Source organism: Pituophis catenifer, unplaced genomic scaffold (genome assembly GCF_029215685.1).
Source record: "Pituophis catenifer annectens isolate HBS135680 unplaced genomic scaffold, rPitCat1.0.hap2 SCAF_1, whole genome shotgun sequence".
Lineage (NCBI taxonomy): Eukaryota > Metazoa > Chordata > Lepidosauria > Squamata > Colubridae > Pituophis > Pituophis catenifer.
The window spans coordinates 130,791,656-130,805,869 of NW_027256881.1; the positions used below are offsets into that span (position 1 = coordinate 130,791,656).

General features: G+C 38.6%; 1 protein-coding gene across 1 annotated transcript in view; it reads right to left on the bottom strand.

Annotated features, from left to right (window-relative positions):
- MYT1L (myelin transcription factor 1 like) overlaps positions 1–14,214 on the bottom strand; it is a 302,946-nt gene that overhangs the window by 110,421 nt on the left and 178,311 nt on the right. The window contains exons 3-5 of the mRNA XM_070955078.1: positions 12,389–12,443; positions 12,170–12,203; positions 11,807–11,869 (exon numbers count right to left, since the gene is read on the bottom strand). Of these exons, the coding sequence (XP_070811179.1) occupies positions 11,807–11,869; positions 12,170–12,203; positions 12,389–12,443 (152 nt within the window). The remainder of the gene's footprint in view (positions 1–11,806; positions 11,870–12,169; positions 12,204–12,388; positions 12,444–14,214) is intronic.

Below are 14,214 nucleotides of genomic sequence, written 5' to 3' on the forward strand. Positions count from 1 at the left end.
TACACGATGAAACTTATTTTTGAATTAATTAAAAGGGAAGAGATTCCAGCTATATATGCTGTGATGTTTCTCAGATCTAAGGGCCTGTCAAAGATAGGAATGTCAGACTATAAAAATGTTTTCAGCTCCTGAATTTTCACAACTGCTTCTTACTGCAGCAGTCATAGTTTGAATCACTGCTGTGCACAGTGCTGCATACTTATAAATCTGTGAATTTCAAAAATACTCGTACGCATCAGACCTATTTAGGACTTAATATTCACTGTTTGAATACAATTAGAGGGCATATTTTTGATACACAAATAAAGATTATTTATGTGATAAAATTGTACATATTAATTATATGTATGCAAATGACATCTTGTACAGCTTGACATTTAAAAAGCTATCGTACTCTAGTTTCTGCTTCCTTATCAGGGAGGTTGCCCACAATTCAACTGTCTTTCCCATAAATTCAGTTTTGGTTTAATTTAAGATCCTGCATTAAGAACTGGGACAAAAGAATCAACTGCTCCATTGTACAAAAACCAAATCCAGACTGGAGCAATAGGAAAAACACAGTAAGACCGATCTTGCCCATGTTCAACCACTATTGAAAGAGGTCTGTCCGCTGTAACAGCAGTGGAAATGGTGCTGCCCAGAATAAATCAATGTTGGTGGAGGTGGTTTAAGAGTGTTATGACCCAGGGTTGGCGTGCAAGCAACACGTGCTAGGCGGAAGCTTGACAACCTTTATTCAACCACTATCCCCCACAATTCCCACAATCCAGCAAGTCCTGGTCCATTCTCCAAAGTCTGTGCCCACAGATTACTCCTACAGTCCAGAAGCAAGGTTCAAACATGCGCCTGCATGCTCTTCATGCAACTTCCCAGCTGTGAAAGACCACAGGAGCAGCACCGCTCCGGGGGCAAGACAAGACCTCAAACTTGGCAAAGTTCACAACAAATGTCAAGGCAAAGGATCAAACCTCATTCCACACCAGCAAGGATTCTGGAGCAAAGTTCTTCTTGGAGCCATGGAGCGTAGTCCTGCAAAATACAACATTTGTTCCTGACAAAAGCCCCTCCCCATGGCATCTCCTTAAATACTACTCTCCAGATGATCCTCGAGATGACGGGCTGAAGGCCCTCCTCCCGAGTAGTCAGTTCACCCTGCGCTGACTCAGCCTCCTCTCTATTCTCCACACTTGGGGATCAGGTGGGGGAAGTATTTCCTGGTCTCTGGAGTTCTGTGCCTCCTCTGCTCCGCTGCCTGCCCTTTCCATCTCCTCCCCCCTTCCTTGGTCAGATGTGCCCTCCTTCCTCCCTGCCTATTCTTCCAAAGCCCGAGTGGCCCAGGACTGCCTCATCGTTATCCCCAGGTCATTCCTCATGAGCCATAAGGACTACGCCCTCCCCTCATTCTGTCCCGGCTCCATCTCTTCCTCCTCCTCAGACCCAGGCTCCGATGGGGCCATGACATAGAGGTTCTTTGGTTGTTTCCTTGATTGTTGGTCTGATATTAATTTTGGAGTTAATCTATGCTATACTTAACATAGTTTCAACTGGGAAACTGTGACTATTCTAGACCAAGCCAAGTCCAAAAACTAAGGAATTTCTAGAATAATAATAATAATAATAATAATAATAATAATAATAATAATAATAATAATAATAATAATAATAATAATAATTTTATTTCTATACCGCCCTTCTCCCGAAGGACTCAGGGCGGTGTACAGCCTATTTAAAAACACAAAAAACACGACAACAATTAAAATTTAAAATCATTAAATAATTAGGCTCCAATTAAAATCCCAGAAATTTAAAATACCCCAATTTAAAACATTATGTTAATAGCCCTGCCTGGCGGAACAACAGGGTCTTCAGAGCGCAGCGAAACACCCGGAGGTCGGAAATCTTTCGTATTTCGGGGGGCAATTCATTCCACAGGGCTGGAGCTCCCACAGAGAAGGCCCTCCCCCTGGGTGTCGCCAGCCGACATAACTTGGCTGATGGCACCCGGAGGAGACCCTCTCTGTGGGAGCGAACTGGTCGGTGGGAGGCTATTGGTGGCAGAAGTCGGTCTCGAAGGTACCCGGGTCCTATGCCTAGAAGCCTGATCCTCCGACAAATGAACCATCAATAGGCCCATAGAAATAAACAATATCTACAGTACATACTATGCAAAAATAAACATTAAAAAGCCAAAAAGAGGACAAGATCAAAACAGCTCTCCACCAGCAATCACCCAGATGAGTATAGATTAACACAATGGTGGGATCCTTCCAGTTTAACAATCGGTTCGGTGATAACTGCATGCACGTGTGCTGTTCAAAGAAAAATCATCTTCCGTGTTAGTGCTAGGGAATTAAAACAGCTGAGGCATGGCGCTAATCAGCTGCAAAGATAAAGGTAAGCAAAGAGCAGGGACTGGTGGGTGGGCCCAGCTGATCATCAGAGAGAACCGGTTGGCTCCCAGCTGATTGTTGGAGCTACCGTTCATCCAAACTGGTAGAATCCCACCCCTGGATTAACATCAGACCACCAATGAAGGAAATAATACCTGCCAAACAGCCCAACCAAAGAACATCTAAGATCACCCTCATCAATACTGGTGACAGGGTAAGCCACTAGAACAGAGTTCCCCAACCTTTCTGGCTTTATGGACTGGCAGGGTGAGGGGATGGTTCTGTGTAAATGGCAGGGCAAGTGTGTGCGCATATCTGTGCAGTTCCATTTGCGCCAGCAGCAATTAAATGCGTGTGCAGCTCCATTTGTGCGAGCAATAGGCATATGCACCTGCTGCTCAAGCAAATGGAGTACACATGGACATACTTGCCTGCTACATCTGCGGCCCAGTTCCAAAAGGCTCATGGCCCAGTAGTGGACTGCAGCCCAGGGAGTGGGGACCCCTGCAGTAGAATATAAACTGAGAGCAAAACCACTCCTTACTAGCACTGATGATCTTGCCTAGTTTTAGTAATGAAACTTCTGAAGAAAACAACCAAGCTCAACAAGCAACAAAGGCCCCTCATTTCAACCCTAAATTACATATAATCTCATTTATTGGTACAAGCAATTGTAATATACTTATCTTGCATTAATATGATATTCTATTCTATTGTTGTGGTGCACCAGCAGCCTGTGGAGCTGGCAGCGGAGTCAGACAGTGAGGAGGCTGGGGAGGAACATGGGCCAGTCCTGGAGTCTGGGGAAAGCTCTGACGAGGGCTCTGCATCGGAGGCAGAGATGGGGCCAGGACCATCTGGTAGTTATGCACAGACTCCGGAGCTTCCAGAATCAGACATCAGAGAGGCAGAGGAACAGGAGGAGCCTGTTCCTAGTGCGCGCATGCGCAGAGCTGCCAAAAGGCAAGAAAAGTTAAAACTAAAGGGACGACTCGGGAGTAAGGCCTGGAGATGATTGGCCCCTCCCATAAGGTTTAAAAGAGGAGCAAAGGCACGTGGGCCCTTTGCAGGAAAGCAACATTGTTAATTCTGTTCCCAGTGGGCTCCATGTGGCTTTGCCAAGTAGGTCTTTGGCAGCGTGTCAAGGGAGATAAAGGTTGGTGATTATCCCGAAGGACTTCTCCCAAAGAACTTTTTGCAAATAATTGGGACTCAGCTGTGAATGAACGTAATTCATAGCTGTTGCAATAAAAGAGGTTTTTGGGACTACTCGTGTGTTTTAATGACTCAGGAAGCCTAGATCACAACATCTATTTTGTGTTACACATACACACACAAACCATCCTACAGCACTCCTTTGAGAGTCAGGGAAATATTTATAGCAGATGAATGGTTAAGAGAGAAAGCGCCAGCATTTTCTACTTACGCTACACTCAGTATAAATATATGCATAATAACATAGCTTCAATTTTGCAAACGTTTTTTTTCTTCAATTGCACAATCGCAGCCACCATTTTGATGCCCTTTGGTCACCTCTGATAGAAACTGTTTTTTCAAATATGTCATAGGCATAAGATTTCAGTTCCTTTAGTTTACAAAAAAATAATAATGAAATAACCTTTAAAAAGTCTTCTCCATAAGTCTTTGAAATGACTGGGCTACACATTATGCTAAGCCACAATGTTGCTTGATTTTGTTCTATGAGCACAACACTGGTAGTTTAAAAACTGTTGTTAGGAACTCTTTCAGGCTGATATCACTAAACAATGCCGGCTGGCAGGCCCGCGGGGGAGGGCCTTCTCTGTGGCTGCCCCAGCTCTCTGGAACCAGTTACTTCCTGAGGTCCAGACCATCCCCACCCTATTGGCCTTCCGAAAAGCAGTGAAGACCTGGCTTTTCCGGCAGGTCTGGGGCCATTGATCTCGCTTTGCGATCTGACAAGATCCGGCCATGAATGGTGTGAATGGGTTTTAATGTTTTAATGTTTTTAATTTTTAAGTGTTTTTATAGTGATTTTTTGAGTGAATTGTGAGCCGCCCTGGGTCTTCGGAGAGGGGCGGCATATAAATTGAATAAATAAATAAGTAAATAATAAATAAATAAATAAATAAATAAATAAATAAATAAATAAATGTATGTCTGAATGATGTATTGGGTGCCACAGCCCAACAAGTATAATAAAAATGTATTAAATTAAACACACCCACCCACACCCACCCATGCTCCCCCCCCGCCCCACATTTCATCCCAGGATTTCCATGAGCTTTCAGTATAGTTCAAGAGACTACATCAGGGTCCTCCCTTTTAGCTCACCTGGAAGGCAACATAGCCAAATCTTTCTTTAAAATTAATATTAAAATATGTATATCCTGCCTTCTGATTTATAATATCATTGACAAATAGTAAAAAATACAGGCAAGTCATAAACTTTATGGATGGAGCGATGGCATGCACAATGATGTCTCATAAAGAATAGGGCGGGAGGTGGGAGTTATTTATCTGTGTGGACTCCAGAACATACAGCTCGACTGCCTGCGTGCCCAGAATTTTTCATAAATATCCCACCGTGCATTACGTTATACAGCCGCCATACATTAATTAGAGCATCCGACAGACACTGCAATGTGTTACACTCACCCAAGTGGAATCTTCATTTTTCACATGCAGGGCCTTACTAATTAAAATCAGCTTTGCAATTAAATGTAGAAAATTGTGTTAAACTTTCAAGCATGGTTTTAAGGAGGTGGAATGGAGAGCGGGGGGAGGGGGCAAAATCAAGAGGAAGGAAATCATTTTTTAGGGGAAAAATCATTTCTTTATTTTCATGCAAATGAATCCCTCTCCCCCCCTCCCCCAATCCCCATCAAAAGAAGAACTGGTGAAAGAGAAGGTATGAGGATTTTCCCCTCCCCGTTGCTTTCTTCCCCACCCCTCTATTATACATGCTTCTCTCTGTTGCAAAGGCAATGTTCCGCTATCTTCCTGCCAGTCCTTGGCCCAGTTCCAATGCTTTTAGTGAGTGCTATGTGTCAAGGCATGAATAATACAGCCTCTAGGCTGTCGGCAGAATCCAAATGAGGCATACATCAGGAAGCAAGCACTCGACTTTAGCTCCAGAACATGCTCCTGTGAAGACAGGCAATTATTCACCCACGGCTGCAGTCATGGCAATCAAACCAGTGGGTGAAAAGGTATAAGAAGCACAGGGGGAGGGGGGAGAGGGAAGAGGAATGGGCACAACGGCAGAGAGAACTCGGCAATTCTCGAATAAGAAAGGATTTTCTCATCAGAGAGATACATTCAGCTAACGCTTAAGAGGATGCTACTGCAAACATAGCCATTCTATTTCACTCCATTCTTTATTCAGAGAGTTAAACCTAAATGGATCAGTATTTACTTTTAAATATCAGTTTCCAGGATTTAATCTCCCACTTTCCTACCCTCTTTTTTAAAAGCCTAAGTAGAAGGAAAGAGAGATAGGGTTGGTTAAATAAAATGTTTGATTTTTAACTAGTTAGTCAGGTGATTCTATTGATTAAAAAGGGTGAAATGCGCCATAAAGATGTCCTGGGGGAAAAGACTGAAAAAAGGATTTCCAAAGCGGCAAAGAAAAGGAATGGTTGCTTTGCCACAATTTCCTCCTTCTTTCTCTCATTTTTTAAAAAAGTCTAGATGTGAATTCTGAGTAGAGATTAGACGGGTTATTTCTTAAAATAGAGATCCCTCATTTTAACTGCAGTATTGCAGTTAATATGCTTTAAAAAAATAGAAATAATTTCATAGCCTTTTTTTAAAAAATCAGAAAAAAAATCATTTTTAAAGATGATGATTCAGGGCAGCAAAAAGTATTCCACAAGCACTATACTTCGGTGCCTTATGCACATGACTTCCTCAATGTACTGTGTAGTTCAAATTACTAGTGAAAGTATATTTACACATGGGAGAAGAGACACGCATTCTCACCACCAGCACCACTGATGGTTTCAATTGGGAATTAGTTCAGAGAAAACAAGCCTCCCCTAAAATGAAAATATGAGATGGGATAAAATTATTGAAATGAACCTGAAATCATTTAAGGCCTAAATTCCATAATAACTTCAGTATAATTTTGCCCATTTTGTGCAATCAGCTAAAGGAGGCCCAGTGTGTGTTCCATCACTAGAAATTTGGCTAATGACGGCAAACAGCAGGACCTTCCTAGTTTATTGCCCGGGGCAATAGATAATGTTTTGGGGAAGTTCACCCTTTCTTTCAGTTATAATCCCAGGATAGAAATATCATCAGGCCTGGAAAAAACTCACACCCAGAGACTTATTTTCCCTTCCCATCTTCTCAAAATCTTTCTAATACTGCTAATACTTTTATCAACCCTAAGTGTCTTCCTCAAAAATTTACAACTTCATTGGAATGGCCTGGCCACCCAAATTTTACTCCATGTAGTGCAGAGGTGGGTTCCACTTACCTTTACTACCGGTTTGCAATGGGAACGTGCACTTCTGCGCATGCGCAGATTGTCCATGATGACGTCAGGGCAGGTGGGCAGAGCATCCCGCCGCCATTACTACCGGTTCGCAAGAACTGGACCGAACCAGGAGCAGCCCACCACTGATGTAGTGGAGTAAAACATGACACTGGCCTTTCCTTATCCCCAGGCAAGGATGTATGGAGCCTTATCTCTAGTCTCTAATGGGCAACCACAAAAACCAGGAATGCAAAATTAGAGAAGACAATATTTCATTCCATCTGGACTGTCATACTTGCTATCTTTAATCTTGTCTTTATTGGTTTTATTTTAATTTGTTATGATTTGCCCAATCTCATTGAGACTCAGATGGAGTCCAAGTTTAATAAATAATAATGATAATTTCACCAGCCACTGTTTCTATCATTAGGGCAAAATTGGTTTCTACCAAGGGCTGATTCAATGGAAATGTTCCTTAGTGGCTTTGTTGTAAGCTCCTTGGCAGTGAGTGGGAAAGAGCAGTAGTAATAGCAGCAATAGCTTTAACTTTTTAATAGGCATGTTGGCACCTTCACAAACTTTCTCCATGAGTGCATTGACTTGGAAAAAAGCTACATACAGGTAAACTGGCATAGGCCTGCCTGTATAATCACCTTATTCTTTAGAAAGAGATTTGCTTCAGCACCTCCCAAGATACTGCCAAGGAAGCAGTAGGAAATCTTATACTGAGATAATATCTAATCAGGATGACTTTGGCTAGACATGTCATTTATTTATTTTATTATATTATTTATTTACAGTATTTATTTTAAAAATTTTAACTTATAAAATTTATAGTCCACCAATCTTTCCTCAAGGTAACGCTTAATGATTATGGCTTATTGTTATTTGTGACTGGACATTATATTTGGTGGTTTAAAGTATCATCTAATATGCTTTTTGAAAATGTACATTTTAGTACATTTGTCCGCAATCTCCCTAATTCATTTTCACTTGATTACCCTGGGTTCCAGGGGAAATAGTTTCAATTTTATGTCACTATGAAGTCAAAGCAGACATTCTTCCTTCCATGTGCAGAAAGTTGGAATATCAAGGAAATAGCAGTTTTGGTTAAAGTTCCTTCCTTATTATTCTTTTGCTTTTACCAACAAGAGAAAGATAGAGAAGATTCAGTTCATCTGAATTGTTCAAAGGTTTTCCTGTTCCCCAATACTTCTCTACTTATAGCAGAATAAAAGTAAGAATATCAGAAAACGGAGGGAGAGATTTACTTCATTTATTAGATGTACATGGCCACCCATATCACCTTAGTGAGAAGGGAGAGTGAAGAACATATAGAAGTAGAGTTTTAAAAAAAATATAGAAATCACAAGAACAATAGGAGGAAGCACTAATTTAGGACATAAAAAATGGGTATACTGATGTAATTTTGTTTCCTTTTATATGAATTGCTTATACATTTTCTACAAATGTAAAGTAATACTGAGAACAAAGAGGTATTTGCAATATATTGATTAAAAATATTATTTAAAACAAATATTACATTAAAAATTGTAACTGAGAACTTCTTTTTGTAGTCATATTAATAAGGGGTCTGTTCTATGGACATAACTGATAATTAGAGTTTGTTAACAGCCAGGTCCATCCCATCCCCCCATTGGTCCTTCTCCAAATAGTCTGATGAAATGTCCTCAAATTTCATTTAATTAACAGCTTTAGTCTGGTCATGTATTGATGTAGCAGAATTGTGTCAAAAAAGTAAAATCACATCTGCAAATGAATCTAATCTCTATTACAAAACCCCTAAATGGAAAATAGTTGTACCCTCAAATTGCTTTTCCATCTTCTGCAACCATATGTTATATTTTAAAATCTTTGGAAACCTCACCTAACTTATTTTAAATGAAAGAATAGCACTTAATTTTAAGAATTCTTCAAAAATTCACATGGTAATGTAATTCAACAAATAGCTTGATTTTAGAGTTTGTCAGAAGTAAGATTTAATTGTACAAATTAATCATTATTATAGTGGTTGTGAGCGGACAAAAATATAGTCAGCAAAAACAGAATTAAGTAAATGTATGTCTCTTCTAACTCAATGAATCGGGATTTTTTGTACTACTATACCTACCTATAAAATGAAATAAAATAAAATAAACAATTTTCCTTTCAGATTGTGTTTGGAAAGGCAGTCTTCAAGGTGGGGTATAATTTTTTAAAAAAGCTGAATAAATAATAGGGTATAGTTTAAAAATTATACAGAGTTTTTAAAAACTCCCAAGATATTGAAAAAAATGCAGACTTGTTGGATCCTAAATGGTTGTACTGTTCACAAATATTATGTATTATTTAGGAGATGCATCTTTATTTCAGCATTACCCTTAAGATCATCAAATCCCAGAAACAGATATCAAGGCTACATTAGCAGGGAGGCAGAAAACAGAAAAAACGAGTTACAGAAGATTGACTCTGTGCAAAAAAAGTTGTATCTTCTAAGCCTGTAGCTCTGAGGCAAAATTATCCCATTTTTTTCACAAACATTTTGACAATGTCTAAAAAGACATTCCTTTCCATTCCATAATTCTGATTGTATGAAATCGTTTATACCATAAAGGATTTATATCACTTGCCCTCAGTGATATCAAATGGGATTGGCCTAGAACTATCGTATCATAGTTAGACTGCATGGTTATCATGTCTGAGCAGAACTGAGTTATATACATAAGAAGCATGGAATCGGGGCACCGCTGCTCTTTCCAATTTCCTTGCAAGCACTGACTCTAAATCTCATGCTGAGCAACAATATCTTCAGGTCTTTTTCTTGCATTCACTTGAAAATGAATTAAAAACTGTCATGCAACGAAGAATATAGTTCGCCTGTCTGCAGAATTTGTTTGGATTTTGGGTTATTGTGTCTTTTTACGCCATGATTCAGAGTATAAAAAATAAATATCAGTTCATTTTATTCAAATTATTCTTAGTACTCCAAGGAGCAAATGTATTTATCTGCATATAACTTATAACTATGCTTCCATTATATGTCTTAACTAGGGTCGTTGTCTTAAAAACTTTGTACTGCTTTTGTAGGACTGGATTGTGTATCATGGTAGTTACTTCAAAACAATTTGTGGTTAAGGATGTACAGTCATCAAAGTTTGTATTACTTTCTTTATTCATTCCATCCTTCCATCCCAACTCCTTAAATTCCATTGAAGTTAGAGATTTTAAACATTAGTGCATTAGTGTAGTTTATTACAGGATTGGGGTTTTATTGATTCCTTTAATACAATATGCATATAGATATTAGAAACTGATGAACATCTGGGATACTACATATACATCAGTAGTGGGTTGCCCCCAGTTCGGACCGGTTCTATAGAACCGGTAGTAAAACCGGTGGGAGGCTCCGCCCACCAACCCTGACATCATCAAGAAGCTTCTGTGCACGGCCCCATTGCGAACTGGTAGTAAAAGTAAGTAGAACCCACCCCGATATACATATTAATGTGCATGATAGAAATAATTTTGATTTCATGCTCAAATCAATGTACTCTTCAATGCTTTTTTGCAAAAAATATGGCCATTGTTAATGTAAAAGCAAGGATGAAGCTGAGACACATAGCATATTCTATACCCAAATTATGTATGCATGACTACTCTGTTCAATGTTTAGACACAAAAATCAAACTAATGGAAAATGCATAGCAAAATTTCATAGGCATCCTTTCTGGCAACTTTACCCACCTGCAATGACAAATAGATCTTAGCATGCGCTATGACTTGAAAATGGAGAAACTCTATCCCCTAAATTTAGTTTTAATTGCTCTAACTGCAAGACTTTGAAATATAGCTTGAAAGAAATTGTATCAAGACCTGATGCACTGAGGAGTTAATAATATCCATGAATCGAAATAAAATAGTTGGAAAACACTTAGAGAATAAGCACTACTTTATGATCCAATCCTGTGTTAAAAGTATTTTTACCCATTAATATCCATAAATCTATATGCATTAAACTTCATAGTCAGTAGAGCTGCCACTTGTTGTCTTTATAATTTCGGTCTTTTGAAAAATTTGAAGGCAGCTTTCAATCTTATAGGATTAGGGTTTGGCACTTCTGTGATAAGCAGGCAGCATAAATGTGCATTTGGTGTGTGAATTAGGCATATATCAAAACCATTCTTCTGAAATCATCTACACTCCTTTACTTAAAATACAGAAATAAAAATGTTGCTCCGCAAACTTACAAATAATATAATCATCTATATAAAACATGGTGAAACTATAACATGAATAACAATCACAAATTTGTAATTCAGAATTATATTAGTGATTAATTATTTTAATTCTGATCAAATCTGTGGCATTCGGTGGTGTTTCCTAGATATTTTCTTTGTAATGTAAACCTATCCCTGAACTTTATGTTCTGAAAAGCCTGTGTTTTTATTTAGCTTAGGAACCAGATTAAATGACAGTAGTCATGCTGACTGGAAAAAAAATGTCAGTAATCATGTTTTAATTTGCTATATAAATTCGCAAGAATTGCATACCCTGCCTAACGGTAAAGGAGAAGTAGGAATGTCTTCAAATAAAGGATATTTTATGGTGCTGACATCCAGGGGTTGCCAGTATGATTAATATGTCTAATCAGAAATAAATTTGATCAAAAAGTTTGAAAAGGCCAACTTGCATTTCCTTCTTTGATTGTATTGTAAGATCTCAATTTCTGGGAGAGAAAGTAAATGATTAGAACGATAGGATAAAATGAGACTGCAATTAAGTGCAAAGAAGCAGGGGCAGAATGCAAGTGCAAAAGAATTTCTTGACTATACTATCGGTTTCCAGCCCTTACGACTAGGTCATTAAGGCAGTCAAGTCAGGGAACTTGCTTATTAGATGCCTTCAGTTTAATCCATCACTAGCACACAATCTCACACATACACATGCACATTACCTTCTGTGTCTTGCATATTTGCCACTAACATGACCACTGCCATCACAGCCAGGAGTTGGGCAGCTATAAAAAAAATGAATTAATTATAAAGGTTTCTACATGCTGCATAGAAATTGTATTAAATGCAGGCGATAGGTGTTACAGAGATGGAGGGCAACAAAGAGAGAGAAAGAGAAATCAAATAACTGAAGGGAAAAGGGAGGAGGGAATGCTTTTTATTAGCAAATCCCAGGGGAATTAATTTCATCAGTGCAGCAGGGCATGAGCAAGCCACCAATGAACTTGAAAGTGCATTATACCCATTAAAAGACATGAATTTTCTAAATTGCTAATGGGGATACATTTTACACTCAGCACACTAACCTGAACAGCTCTTGTATGGCTGGTTCCACGGGAACTGCAGAGAGATGGAAAATATATAAAAATTTATCATCTATTACAAGTACTCCCCCCTCCTGCTGAAAATTGCCCAAAAAGGCTGTAAAAAAGCAAGGGTCACCATGCATCATGCAAAGAGATTCTGGAGGATGAAGGTCACCCTGAGCAGGGGCCTTGAGTGATTTACTGAAGCAAGAGACGTACCTCGAACACCTTTGGACCGTGTGCGATGGCGCTTCTCGTCTGCCTCCACCTCCATCTGGGAATAGATTAGCAGGCAGTCAATGCTCTTATCCTGCATGCACAGACTATCAATGCACAGACAGATACAGGCTCTCATGCACAATTTATTGACAATATTTTAATTCCATTTTATCCTGCAAGTAAACAGCCTGCACTGAAGGGGATTTTTTTTTTCAGAAAAGCTCTCAATATTTATTTGAGAACAAAAGCCCACCGGGTAATTTCTTACATTAACTGTGTGTGCTCCCTTTCACAACTCTTTTATGCATTTTTTTTTTTTAAAAAAGAACAGTAGATTCCTTCATTCACACTTTCTTTAATGACAACCCAACATTGGCAGAATATAACTGATTTTTTTGCAACGTGAAACTGAGGTCGGTTCTCTGCCATACTGTACTGGGAGACTTTCAAACAAGATTTTTTTATTTTTTTGCAAAAGAAGAAAGGAGAAACACAATGGGATATTGAGATTTGATATATCTTCTGGGTTTTTACTAGAGGAAAAAGAAAGAATCTGTCTACTATAAATATCTAAATAAATTATTCTTACATATCTACCGTATGCATTGTAAATAATTTAAAAGTAAAAAGTTTTCCTTTTTTAATTTATAGAAAAGTTTCTAAACAGAAAGGTTTTCCCTTTCTGTTTAGAAATTCCACTCATCACAAATATCAGTGTACATTCTATTTTTATCAGCATAAAAGCATGACTGGGTTGTCGTTAAAGCACACAGCAGATTAAAGATTACTGTATATAGATGATCGACCTTTTAAAAGAAAACACTCATTATGGCTCATGTTTGACCAGTTTAAAATTATTTTAAATACCGGATTTAATAGTTCACCATCAGAGAGGTTATTTTGAAGGCATTCAGTGTAGCAGTTGGCTGTTATGCTGTATTACTTATCATTATGTTTTACAACTATATTTGTGTTAGGACTATGCAAAACTTTGAGAGGCTGCTTTGATTTGAGAAAGCATTGGTCAAACTCCGCTGAAGCAGATTTGCACACTGAAGTATAGTGCTTTGTAGGATTTTGAAACATTTTGCAGATTTGATGGCTTTTCCATTGTTTCAGAAATGGTTACAATGCTTCAATAATATATGACCATAATACCTATGGTCAATGCATAATGGTATGGTGGATTTCTTGACATTTATTAAAGCAGCCTGACAATGAGATTTAAATTATGACTTGTTAAACTCTAAGCTTAGGAACAGGTGATAAGGGTAACCTTGATTTGGGTTCTCAGATCTGAGCATCTTGATTGTAACAGCTACAACGGTTGAATTTTGCTTTCCTACTGAATTTTTTTTTATTTTTGTGCTGGTCCTGCCAATACAACAAAGAGTTCACCTCACTCTCAGCCGTCTTAATAAGGGCTACAGGGTTGGGAGAGTTTTAAATCTCTCCTTAGGAAGTTAATGGGCACAAGAGTAATCCTTATAGGCACTTTCCAAACTTTTACAAGAGGGATAGTGTAGCTATAAATTCTAACTTCTGAATGTCTATCTTTTTCTCTGTTCTTGCCTTTCTCTATAGAATTATAACCCAGCACTCTGGAATAGTGATGAAAATAAATATGTACATGTAATCCTCTACTTACAGCCATTCATTTAGTGACCACTCAAAGTTACAACAGCACTGAAAAAAAAGGGACTTATGGCCATATTTTACACTTATGACTGTTGCAGCATCCCCATGGTCATGTGATCCAAATTTGAGCACTTGGCAACTGTTATGTATTTAGGACAGTTGCACTGTCTAGGGGTCATGTGATCGCC